General features: G+C 38.2%; 1 protein-coding gene across 4 annotated transcripts in view; it reads left to right on the top strand.

Annotated features, from left to right (window-relative positions):
* The window catches only part of cadm1a (cell adhesion molecule 1a), a 416,956-nt gene that overhangs the window by 324,008 nt on the left and 79,451 nt on the right, over positions 1 to 13,497 (top strand). For all 4 annotated transcript variants that reach the window (XM_044370498.1, XM_044370499.1, XM_044370500.1 and 1 more), the window contains 2 exons: positions 5,976 to 6,128; positions 6,817 to 6,954. In XM_044370498.1, the coding sequence (XP_044226433.1) occupies positions 5,976 to 6,128; positions 6,817 to 6,954 (291 nt within the window). The remainder of the gene's footprint in view (positions 1 to 5,975; positions 6,129 to 6,816; positions 6,955 to 13,497) is intronic.

The raw sequence follows: 13,497 nt of genomic DNA, 5'->3' as shown, positions 1-13,497 counted from the left end.
AAATACAGAGGAAGACATTTAGAAGAAATTCCCTACATTTTCTGGCAGGTTAGGCAAAAGAACAGGTGATTAGTTCTTGGTGCATTTCTGAGTCCAGGTGCAGATCTGGGATTCTTTTTTATTTGTTGTGTAACATGTTTGAAATGTTTTCCTATTTTCTCAAGAACTACTGTAGTTTGGATAGAAATCATATCTGAATCGAGGCTGTCCTCCCAAGAAAAACAACAAATAGATCATGATGTCAGTCGCACATTGACGTATAGTTACATTTGATTGAAGGATGCTATCTAGCAGCTGTAGTAATTATGACCCCGAGCAGTTGAGATGACATATATACTGTATATGTTGAGACATTTTCAGATTCAGAGAAGGAGGAGGGGTGGATGAAGGCAATTTTTTAAAAAACCTCTTACTACGATGGGCCCCTAACCTTAACCCTGTGGTTATTATTGTAGTCATGACAACAAAGGTTGCCTGACCCGAAGTTCATACCTCATATTCAGTGATTCAAATAGCTCTGGTGTTGTGTTAATTCACGGTTCATTGATTGATCTATCACAGCTTTGTTTCCAGGGTTAACAGTGGGGATTAGGGATGTGCCCGAATGCAAATACATTATTCGGCAAAGCACAAATAGTGGGTTTGATACGAATATTTGTTTCATAACCTGTTGTTCCCCTTCTCCTTTCCACAAAGTTAGGTTGTAAAAAATAGGCAATAAATGAAAAGTGCAAAGCAAGAATCACCTTTGAAGTTCTTCCCTATACATTACATGGTGTGCTGTCCCTGTGTTATGGGTGTATAAATAGGACTGTCTGCATGAGGCAATGAGTAAAGTTTTAGCTCAGTAATCAGCGCAGTCATCTATGATCTTGGAGACTCCAGTTCAAGACCCAATGTGGGGACCAACTTCGTAAGGTTTATTCATGAATTCTTATTGTAACACTTTCATTTTCTAAAATTAAAAGTGTCATAAAAACAAAAACAAGATTTTTAAGCCTCTTTCCATTTTTATTCGAATACAAATACAGATACATATAATTTTGCTGCCTCAACAAATACAGATACAAATACAAATACTGGGCTCTCGGCACATCCCTAGTGGGGACATCATTTTATAGCTATCTAGATACCCAGCTACAGCCATGAATAGCACCACAAAATGGCAAAAGTGTGGGTAAGATTGATTTATCTGTACAGGTTGTCTTCAATCAGGAAATGTTAAGCTACTGCAGCTTCTGTGGTGAGTGAAAATGAAGTTAGCGAGACAGAAATATCACTCACTGTTGTTCATCTTGTTGTTCAAACCAAAGTGTAATGAGCTTCGTGAAGCATTTCATGGGCAAAATGTGATCCTGACTGTTGAAAAACTGTTGCAACTAAAATGAAATTTTCTAAGGGGGCGGTGTGATGCCGGCCGGAGAATTTTTTACAGACCAAATAAATTTTCTTCAAAGCGAGACCAGGCCTAGTCCTAAGTGATCGCATCACCTGTAGAGCAGTATATCAAGTCATTGAGACAGAAAAAGCATGTTCAATCAAGATAGAGAGTCAAATGAACAAAGAAGCTTTACTCTAAGTAAAAGTGCAGTCAAAAGGTGATTGGCAAACTGCAGCCTTAATGGAAGAATTGTCGTTTCCAAACCATTTCCTCTGTTGAACTTTGCGGTTGCATCCCATCTCTTCTTTAAAGTTGTGCTGGCTTGCACGGTTTTCCTTTGGAGTCATCAGTCCTCAACATTACCCACCTTCTCCAAAGGGGAAAGGGTGAAACAAGCTGGAACTTAAAAGGAAACTCAGGTTGCTCTCAAGGAGAGATAAAATGGTTTTGGTTATTCAGTTGTGCTAAATCTTGTTCAATTACTATATTTGTGTTAGAGGTCAGACTGTTGTTGCTAATGGCTTCAATTTAAATCCACAAATTATTAATAATTTCCCCACATCTATCCATGCCCTCTGTGAAGAACTAATTGATGCAGTACAGCATTTTAGGAATTTGGTTACCAACTGTAGCAGATGTTTACACTGGAACAGAGCCTGTTTCTCCTTTAATAATAGGAAAAAAACAGTTTCCTCTATACTAGCTATTTTAGCTATTGGATTGTAGAGATATCCTGTGTGCACCGTGCTGCCACTGCCTTTAAACCATCGGATGCCATTCATCACAGTGCCCCTCGATCATTTATCTCCATCGTAACAATAGAGAAAAAGTATTTCTCCCTCCAGAGAAGCTCTGCCTCTAAAAACAGGTTGTATGCTCTCTGCAGTGCATATTTATACTGCAGCATTGGCATGTTTTAATCTGGGAACATTTAAATTAATTAAATCATTAGGATTAGAGGCTGACCTCTCATTTTAATAAGGGCTAACAAGTCTTTTGAATGAGCCACACTAATTAGGGGTATATTATTCATGTGCCACAATACAGGCTTCATTGTGCTTAGACAAAAGAAACTAATAGCTGCGCTAATGGAAACCAACCATTTACGGGGTTTTGGTGAATATGTGGATCTTGTATGGGGAAGAAATTAGCATTTGCATGAAAAATAGCCCTGTTGTCTACTGCATTTTCAGACATTTGTTCCAGCTTTTCCTAGTTTGTTTGTACTTCTTCTGAGGTATTTGTTTTGAGTGTTGTGAGCAGTCCTTTCAGGCAGCACAAAGACAGTAGCACATTATGTCATGTACAGAGCACCCACATCATGACTTTTTTTTTTTTGCTTTTTGGCCATGAAAGAGCATACAGTAGATGTATGTTGAGATTAAATATTTGGATGCAGATTTACTTTCTCCCACATTTCTTTCCTTAATGTGATGTCGAAAGGACTCATCACCAGTCAGCCTTATGGTATCACTTAAAATGCTTCTGATGTTCGTGTTTAATGATGCATAAAATCAATTGTGGTGATTAGTGTTCTTGCTTCTCACTGGCATTCTCCCTCTCTCCTTTTTTCGTCTGACTCAATCACTCTCCTCATGTCTGTCTCTTGACATTAAAGGCAGATACCGTGTGGTTGTACAGTGGTTTCATCCTCTTCCTGTTCATCATCTCTGAAATACTTGTGAAATCATCATGTAGTCGGGTGGTTTTTTTCTATCTGTTTATGCCTGTTTTGAGGTGTTCTGTGTCAGAAGTCTCCATATTTAATGCTTTAAGCTTTGAGAAAAAAAGCAAAGCCAGAGAATGAGTACACAGATCTATACTTAGAGAGTGCATAGTGCAAAGAGCCTGGAGTTTCTGTCAATCAGAGCAGAATTTATCAGCACATCGAAGGGGGATGGAGACAGGTAAGCTTTCATCTTGACCACATGTTGTCATTCTACATTACAGATGATAGAGTGTGCTTAGGTTGGTGGGCAAACAAGGTTAGGCAAGATGAAAGTGGCTACAGATGAGGAAGAGACAGGATTTATGGATTTGTCCTCAATCCCTCAGTAGGCCAACTAAAGGACAGCCAAGGGTAATAATCTGTTAATACAAACCATGTTGTTAGCATGTACAGTATGTTCTTCTTTTGGTTTGAACAGAAGGGAGTTGGGAGTGGGAATTGTGTCTTGTGCTTTCATTTTCTCTCCTTTTTTTGTTGTTGTTGCTGTATACTGTTACATCACTTTGCTCTATTATTGATTGTTGACTAATTAGATTGAGTTTTTTTTTCTCTCTCCGAAAAGTGTTTTGAAGCATGCTTGAAGTCGTGATGCACATGAAGCAAAAATGCTTTGTGTGAAACCATAAAAACTCAAAGAACCCTCTGGTGAATTAAAAAAAACATACAAAAGACAAAGATAAACCCTCATCATTGTTATTATATTATTAATTGTCTAAATAATAGATAATAATAAAATTAATGTATTATTTATTTACATAAATAATGAATGGCTCTACTATGATTAAATATTTTTTTAAAAACTCCTGTGCGAATCTCAATGGATAGTCTTGATTACTTTAAAAAAAAAACTTAAGGCAAAAATATTTCCATGCTCCACTTTATCGACTGTGAGGATTTGCTGCTTTTCTTTGTTTTATGTGATAGTAAACAGAATATCTTTTGGGTTTGGACTGTTGGTTGGACAAAACAAGCAACTGATGAAAGGAAATTGTGATGACATTTAATAGACCAAATGATTAATTGAGAAAATCATCACAGTTAGTTCACTTTCCTCTGCATTATGGATCAAACCTTAAAGAAAACCTGCAGCTCAGTGCAACTTGGGTTTTATTTTCTCACCATAGTAATTTGCTGACATCATGGAACGCAACATTGCTATAAATAGGTCCAGTGGGGCAATACACACAAGCAGTGAGACAGTTATATAAGTGTTAATCTCAGATTTGGTCAGATTTTCCAACAGGTCAAATCAAAGCTCTGTAGGTGGGATTAAGAAGGGGAATCATTGTCCTGTGCCAGAGACAGACAAATAGCTACATCCATAAAAAAAATAGCAGCAGAAAGATTAGATGAACTCAGACGTAGCAGTTGTTGTAGTCTTTTGTAGAAGTCGACTTACAGAAATAACAACTCCTACATTGTGCATATTTCTTTTATCAACATGAAAAATGTGCCTCCAAGTTGGCTGAAAATGATGTAGGTGGAACAGAAAACACTCTTCCAAATAGAAACATGAACATAATGTCAAGCTGAATGAATGAAGTGAAATGAAATCACTATTCAGTCTGAGTAGTGGATGACAGAAGAACAGTTGGAATGGTGAAGAAAAACGCCTTTGTTCTCAAGATCAAGACGACAAACGTGGAAAACAACAATGACAAAAAACTAGAACTAAAGATGGTTGCTGCCAAAGACGATGGAGTCTGCTGATGTACTGAAGTTTAATTTATCCAATTACATTATGGGCAACTAAAATTGAGGGATAAAAAGGCTTCAAACCCTACACAATTCATCTAAAGCTGGAGTATAAAGAAAACACAACAAAAAACAGTACAAAATGGGTAACTACTATGTATGGATTTAATGACAGCATTAAATATTACTTTTATTAGTCACTGCCATTATATGCATACAGTTGTGCTCATAAGTTTACATACCCTGGCAGAATCTGTAAGATGTGTATCATTCATAGTGTCTATAGTTGTGACCATAAAACTCAATTTTGGTCTCGTCACTCCAAATAACTTATGCTCCAGTTCTGAGGCTTGTCTAGGTGCTGTTTGACATATTGTAAGCAGGCAGTTTTGTGGCATTGGTACACTAATAGCTTTTTTCTGGCTACTTGACTGCCCAGCTCATTTTTGTTCAAGTACCTCTTTATTATGCATCTTGAAACAGCCACATGCAACCTTCAACTGAAGTAACATGTTGGGTTTTTCTTTGCAATCTGAACAATTTTTCTGGCAATTGTGGCTGAAATCTTTGTTGGTCTTCCTGACCGTGGCTTTGTATCAACAGAACCCTTCATTTTCCACTTCTTCATCAGAGCTTGAACACCACTGATAGGCATTTTCAAATCTTTGGATATCTTTTTATATCCTTTTACTGGTTTATAAAGTTCAACTCCCTTTTCTTTTGCTTTCCTCATGGCTCAGTATCCAGTAAAGTCAGAGCAGCCCTGATTGAAATTTGTAGGGTTTCTCAAGAGCTGAGAAACTCATTGACTATTTATACACAGACACTAATTACAATCAAACAAGTCACAGGTGTGGAAACTTACCTTTCATAGCTGTTTACACGTGTGTGTATCAACTTATGTGTTTATAATCAGGCCAAACATTCAAGGGTATGTAAACTTTTGATCGGAGCCATTTTGGTGATTTCAGTTATCATTATGATTTAAAAAGGGCAAATACAATTATGTGAAAATAAAAGGCTTCACCTGACCACTATCATTAAATAAAACAAAAGTTTTCAGCATGATCAATCATGTTTTCCAAAAAATGGCCAATATTTCACAAATTCTACCAGGGTATATAAACTTATGAGCATGTCAGAAAACTGTTTTGTGTTTTTCTCTTTCAGCACTGAAAGATTCTCGCTTTCAGCTGGTGAACTTCTCAGACAACGAGCTGCGGGTGTCGCTGTCTAATGTCTCGCTGTCAGATGAGGGTCGATATGTTTGCCAGCTCTACACAGACCCTCCGCAGGAAGCCTACGCTGACATCACTGTGCTAAGTACAACAAAACACACACACACACAAATACATACACAAACAAACGCTCAGTGTTATTGATAGAAGGCTGGTAAAGACAATTAACCAACATTTAGACTGTGGAAGACAGCATACACATGTGTTGAGCAACATGCTCAGCTCACTATAAGTGCAAGAGAGCAGCTAAAGTGACGTTTGATTTGAAACAGGAAATTCAAATTTCATTAACTATGGATCAGCAATATAAAACTGATGCTGTAATTAATGTGAGTTTTAAATGTGTGCTCTTTTTACATATTTTTTGTTTGTTTCTTGTTTCATTTTTGTTTATTCATATGAACATAATCAGCATGCTTGTTGCATATTTTTAGATTTGTTAAATATAGTCATGCCTTTCTTGTTAATGTAATAAATAAATAAATAAATAAACACGTCATCAAAATGTGAACACAACACATTTCTGGTAGTTATCTGAGATCAGATGTTTCCGAAATGTTCAGTGTTAGCATATTGTACTACTTAACATATCTAATTAATATAATATGCTTCTTAATTAATATAATATCAGATTTAACAAACTTTCAAATGGTTTTTCATCCATCTCTCCCATGTCAGGTCTTGTGTCTACAATAGCTTGTAATACTGAGGGTGTAGAATTGAGTACTATATTCCCCCAGTGTTTACAGACTTGTGTTTGTGTCCTATTGTAGTTCCTCCAGGTAACCCCATCATTGAAGCCCGGGATGAGATCCTGAGTGAGGGTAACGAGACAGAGATGACCTGTACTGCCATGAGCAGTAAGCCTGCCGCCACCATCAGATGGATGAAGGGAGATAAGGAGCTCCCAGGTAGGTCTACTCCACATCCAAAGAGAAAATCTTGTGTCTCTAAATACAATCAGGCACTTATGTAGCGCAGAACATCTGAGTTAAACTTCTGTCTACGTTTCGATTGCTTATCTGTAGAACGAATACCTCTGTGACACAAACATGTTGTGTTTTATGAACCAGAGAAAAGGGGCCATAAAAGACATGAAATTCATTCATCCATTGTTTCCCTGGCTTAGAAAAACATGGAACCATCCATAAATTCCACTAAAAACTTCTGCAAACAAAAAAAAAAGAAAACCATGTATGCTTTTAAACTATCCTGATTCTTGTGTTCCTTACCCAACAAGTCCTCCAAATTAAATGACATAATACGTCCTTTGTCCATGAACTTCAGAATGACACAGAAGCATTTTCAGATAACTACTATGCGGTGAAGGTTAGGGGTTAATCATTGTCTTGCTTTTGAAAGAGAATATAGACTTGTGGTTGAAAAAAGCAAATGACCAACAGTCTTCTGTGCTAAAGTCTGATGTTTTGTTGTCCATCACAACACACAGACTTTGTTGTATAGTTAATTATTATATATGCTGTGTTGGTCAAGAAGGAATAAAAATAATGCCAAGAGAAAGGTCCTTTATTTCATTACTTTAATATTTATGTTCTAATTCCCATTGTTTCCAAAATGCTCTTGTACAGGAGTTTCAGTACAGGTGTGTACATTCCCCTGTCAAGTCCTGTCAAAATCTAACTTTTGCATGCACATATGCATTGTTTAAGCCCCCATGCCATGTTCATAAATGAACCATTTTTTGGGCCAGCCTCTTTCTTCCGTTGCTTGCTCTCCGTATTTAATACTTGCATCAATGCTGTTGCTTTTTAAATGGAGCTGTGCTGTGACTTCAAATAGTTTCCATTAAAGCAATATGAATATGGACTGGTGGCCAGAGCCTGTTGGCACCATGACAACTTTCATGCCTTCATCAAAGGTAGCAGAGCTTTAGAAGTCTGGGCAAAGCTCAGGAGTGAACAGGCCTCCTGCCAGGCAGCTCCACCTCAGAGCCCAGACAGCAAGCTTTGTAAAGACTTTGAAACAAAGGTCCTAATCAGAAACTATGTAGAAGGCCCTGAGCAGCGTCACCTCTACACCGCAGCACATTAAACCCTTAGTGGTCAGCTCAAAACTGAGAATATTGTGAATATTGTGCCAAGGTCAAAGCACATTGTTGGCTTACAACTAGCTGCTAACATCACAAAAAAATTGACTGTTGACTTTCAGTCAAATCTTGCAATGCTGTGTTTCTGCTGATCAGTGTATACAGGGAGGTTTTGGCAATGCTTAGTCTGTAAGTATACAATAGACAAAGATAATGCTCCTGTGGTCGCTGATTTCATTGAAGTACCTTAATGTCAGTGACAAGTGACAGATCTGTACAGTAATGTGAGTATTTAAGTGTGTGATCAGTTAAGAGGACAGGTGATCCACCTAAAAAGTAAAACCCCATTATTCTAGATAATAATTAGCAATCAAATCAAATGAATCCTTAAGGAAAGTGGAGCTGGTGGGGAATTTTCCTCCTGTAGCCCAACATAAACTTCCTTCGTGGTAGAATTTTAAGATGTTTTTAAAGTAGAGATTTCTCCCATACTAGTAATAGACCCAAGAACTAGTGGCTACAAGAACAAGTGCCTCCACCTCCCCATTGACCATGTTTACATGCAAAAAATAAATCAGAAAACCTTTGAAGGCATTAACATGCACTGCAGCAACCTGGTTATTGTAAAGCTTGCGTGTACATGCAGATGGTCAGATTTATTTCGTAAGTTCGAGGGCCTTTCTGTCTAAATGTATATAATGCTGGATTTTCAAAAAAAAAAAAAAAAACATTTCCAGACTCATCAATATAATATTTTTTTGCACATTTATGACTGTATGCTCAAGGACCTTGTGTGGTTGCAGTGATTCACGATTGTTGAAAAACCTATAACATGCCATTGACTGCTGACTACTCATTCCTCTTAACCAGTCAGTAGGGGCTGCAAGTCATCAACAATTGCAGCAAAAGGCATTTCTGTGAACTGGCTAGGTTGAAAACCACAGGCCACATTTTGACCTTTGTCATGGCTCAAAAACTGACATCCATAGAAAAGTTTTTAAACAATGTTTAAATTGAGAAGTTTGGACTTATCGTTCCGTTTATTTTTATTAAGTTTATACAGGTAGGCAAACCCAGGAGGATGCACAGTTACAATACCATTATATTACTCTGCATCTTTACACTTGCCCTCAGACACACCTGGTGGAGATCTGCACTCTGCTGAGTGCACTTTTCTAGTTTCAGCATGTTTTTATTTGGTTTTAGTAATATCCCCCTCCTTTACTGAATATTCAACACCTCTTGAACTGAGCATTCAAACGGTACTCATTTGCTTGTTTCATTGAATGGCAGAAAACCCCTCAACCCTATGCCCATTCTGTTTTCTCACACTTGTTGGAATTTATGGCCATTCACAGAACAGGTTTGGCACTCTTTGAGGTTACAGAGTTGATAGATTTTTTTTTTTTTTTTTTTGCCATAGCACAATACCCAGTGGTACTTAAATGCTCACCTTTCACAACACTGCTTTATGTGCTTTCATCTATTTTCACCACAGGTGAAAAGATGAAACAGCCCGAAACAATTTTGAACCCAGTAATGAAGTCCATCTTTTATAGTCATGTTACACTTTGCAAATACAACTGACATGATTGTGGGCATTTCAACAATATCATTTTTGTTGACAATGTCAAACTAGTTAGCAGCCATTGGGAAACTCTCCGATGGATGTCAACTGACTCACAGTTAGTTGACACTGCAGCAATGTTATAAAATGAAACCTGGTATTGCTCTGCTGAAGCTGAAAATGTGAAAGACAAAAGAGTGCAAGAAAATGAAAGATGGGAAGAGAAAGAATGGCTGAGGGTGGAGTCCTGACACTAGGGCAGAATTACTTATATTTCCTTCGGCTATGGCTCCTTGCCTGGCAGACTTATTTCTAATTTACCATCCCCAGAATTTAACTTAATTACCTTAAAGGATAATCAGGCTCTCTTAAATATCATTTAAAGGTTGCAATTGTCATGCTTGCCAGTGTAAATCCAGAAATGTCTCCTAATATGCACAGACCCATTATCTCACTTATCTCCCTCTCCTTCCTTTTCCTCTTATCCTGCTTGTTTAGAGATTTATTAACATATGCCCCGACACTGATATCTCAAGCTCTTTAGCTTACAGTGCAGTGAAAGCCATGAATAAATGGAGTCAAAACAGATCAGGATCTAACAGTTCAGGTCATTGCTTTCTATTCTTTTACGATTAAATACGATTAAAGGAAAGGAAAAAGAAAAAGCCACTAGGTAGGGCACTTCATTGACTGACAGGGACCAGAACAGCCATTAGCCTCAAGTCTTATGAGATATCCACAGGGTGATTTCAATTACTCTGCTTTACCCCAACAGGAAGATTGAATGAAGAAAATAATATTTTGGGTTAAGTAATAGAGCTGGAGACATATATTTTATTTAACTAGACACTACTTCCTTCTTGCTCCACAAGAATGTGGTTAAACAATATGAATAAGTGAAATGTGGAGGAGGTACAGAAAAAGAGGCCCAACTGAGTATGTGTTGGGATGTACAAAACACTTGAATTTCTAGTGCAGTTTTCAGTGACATTCAGCTCTACTAGCACCACTTCAAAGTTAGTCACCGGTCTAAATATGATTGGTAAGCAGTGTATTAAGTGTGCTAATCCAATATGGATTTTCTTTTTCGTAAGGGCTGTGCTGGTAAATAAGAGTGCTGGAAAACGATCTCTCTTCTATGTTACAAGATAATGGGACCAGACATGATAAAGCCTCCAACAAACTGTGCTCACTAGCATTGTGGCCGGCAGAACAGCACTGTAGCCTTTGAATGGAATTGTCATGCTCAGCGGGGGCAACATAAATCCATTCAAATCTTTCCTGTCGACTTCGACTTAAGGGAACTTTGACATGCACATTTGTGCCATTAACAATAGCAAATGGTCTTGACAGTGCTGGCCTTTGAGGGAACAGAGTGGAAGCATAGCTCCACTTTTATGTAACCGTGCTCTGCTGGAGAACAAACTACTCCACAAAAGAGCCATGGTTTGCAGACAGTAACGAGACAGGACTAGATAGCACAAATGTGACTCCTAAATAAACCATGTTATCTAATTGGCCAGCAACTTAGTTTTAATAACTGACAATTGGCAAGCCAGTTAGAGCAATTGTGACTAGTGCTAGCATCTTCTTGAATGACGTGGTAGTGGTTCATGTGCATCAACTCAGTTTGATGCCTCTTTTCTGTGCATAAAAAAAAGTGTTTGACACACGTGTGTTGCCCTACTTGAACAGATTAATATTTGATGCAGCACATTTCGAGTACTGCCAGATGTCCATTTTATGAAACCGTCTCTTTCTCTCCTCTCTTCTTCTAGGAATGATTACCAGTCACAGCAGGGTTCATTTGTTTTGTCTCTATGTAGCACAAATGGGTACTGAGTTAGTGGCTGCTCTATGGTCATGTGACAATAGCTCAGTCCAGACGAGGAGAAAACAAGTGACTGCAGGGCTGAAAGCAAAATGTACCTCACAAAGTATAGTTTCCTTTTCTGTTATTTCCAGTTTCACAAGTGCAAGCTGTGCTACAATAAAGTAGAAGGGAAGGGTAGTAATTAAGGTAATGGCTCATCTCTATTTTACCTGCCCACCTTGGTTCCCAGCCATCGTACAGGTTTCCCCAACCCTAACCCATAGACATTTAGCTTGTGTAGGCTTGCACGAGTATTTTTTTTTTCAACAATGAATTTCGAAGTTGTAAAGCAAGAGATCCAGAAAACCAGGACTTGAATAAAGACGTCTCCTCACCACGGTTTCATGCATCTCAAAAGACATTTTGGTTTTGAGCAGACTCTTTCAGGTTCCTGTTTCAGGTGCTTGCATGCATCTGAGGCCTCTAGTGGTATTTATTCATGACAACCTGTTCCTTTACACCAGGCACATCACACAGGTTTGCTTTCCCAGCATCCAAAGAGACAGCTGTCACCACGGTGAGGGTGGCTGAGCTGCAGTAGGGTAGTGGGTAGATGTGCACTTGGTACACATTTTAAAAACTGAAACACAAGCTGATAGATGGAACTATTCACATTAAGACATATTTTCTCGTGTTGCAGCATTTGTCTTTGCTTTCATTTGTTTGCTTCCAGTTTTTTTGTTTTATTGATGGGACACAAACACACATGTGCAACAGTTAGGAAGTAGGGCAAAGAGATAAAAATAATCAATCTCACTTTGTGACTCTGCCGTGCAGCACTGTCTACATCTATCCCTCTTATTTTGTATGACTGTGATGAGGTATCCTCTTCATTGCATTTGAGAGCATATTGTCTGTGTGATATTACAAAGACACTAATCAGAGGAGGGTTACTTTGATCCGGCAGTGCTGCACAAACGATGGCCACACAATAAATATGGTTTCATAAAGCCTAATGAGTGATTCACAGTCACACAGTAGTCCCTGACAGTAGGCAATTTTTAGCCAATTCACCTTCTCTGACTATTCTCAAGGACACCCCCCTCACTTCCACTCTACATATTTTGTAAGGTCAATGGAAGAAAGACATCGCACTTGCAGCCAAATAATAGCTGTCTTTGGCAGGACTTAACAAGTGATTTTTTTTTCCTTGCTGGCAGCCTTGAGTCGAAAGATTTCAGCTTTGTTATTTTTTCAAGTTAGCAGATTGACCCCTCAACAAGACAAGCTGTTTAAAAAGTACTCCCTGAGGAATTAATGATACATAAAAAAGATTCAACACAAGTCCAAAATATTAAGTTTTGGTCATATTTCCAAAACATTTATGAGTAAAAATAGACTTTATTGATATTTTTCTTTGCAAACCCACCCTAATCTTCAGAGCTCAGCTTACACTATATGAAACCATATGTGTGGGAAAACATGCACCGAAAATCAGTTGAGCCCTGAAGCAAGAAGCCAATCAACCAGCAAACTATGACCTTTAGATTATTAAGACGACAAGTAGTGCTGTATTTAGTTTAAACCAAGAGCCAACTTTTCACCTCTTCATTCTAGATCCAACTCCATAAAGTAGACATTGTAGTTCACGTATCAGGAACTGCATGTGAGTGAAAAAAAATTTAGGTCAGTGGTAAGACTTGATTTCCTCCCATAGTCCAAAGACATGCAGGTTAGGTTAACTGGAGATTCTGAATTTTGTTGGTGTGAAAGGTTGTCTGTCTATATGTGTCAACCTTGTGATAGATGAGCGACCTGTCCAGGGCGTACCCTGCCTAGCTCCAAACCCGTGACCCGTGCAAAGGTGGTTTTGGATAGTTAAGATGAACTGTAATGCTTTTAGAATGGCCACCATGTTTTTCAGTAATGAATAGTAATTATAGTAGTTATACTAATGCCTGATATAAGGAATTTTGTCGGACTGTTGTCCCGAGAAAAACAACAGAATTGTCTCAGCAAGTGACCTG

The sequence above is a fragment of the Thunnus albacares genome, chromosome 13 (genome assembly GCF_914725855.1).
Source record: "Thunnus albacares chromosome 13, fThuAlb1.1, whole genome shotgun sequence".
NCBI classification, from domain to species: domain Eukaryota; kingdom Metazoa; phylum Chordata; class Actinopteri; order Scombriformes; family Scombridae; genus Thunnus; species Thunnus albacares.
Note: the sequence above shows the minus strand (reverse complement) of the source record. Positions and strands in the feature narration are given on the sequence as shown.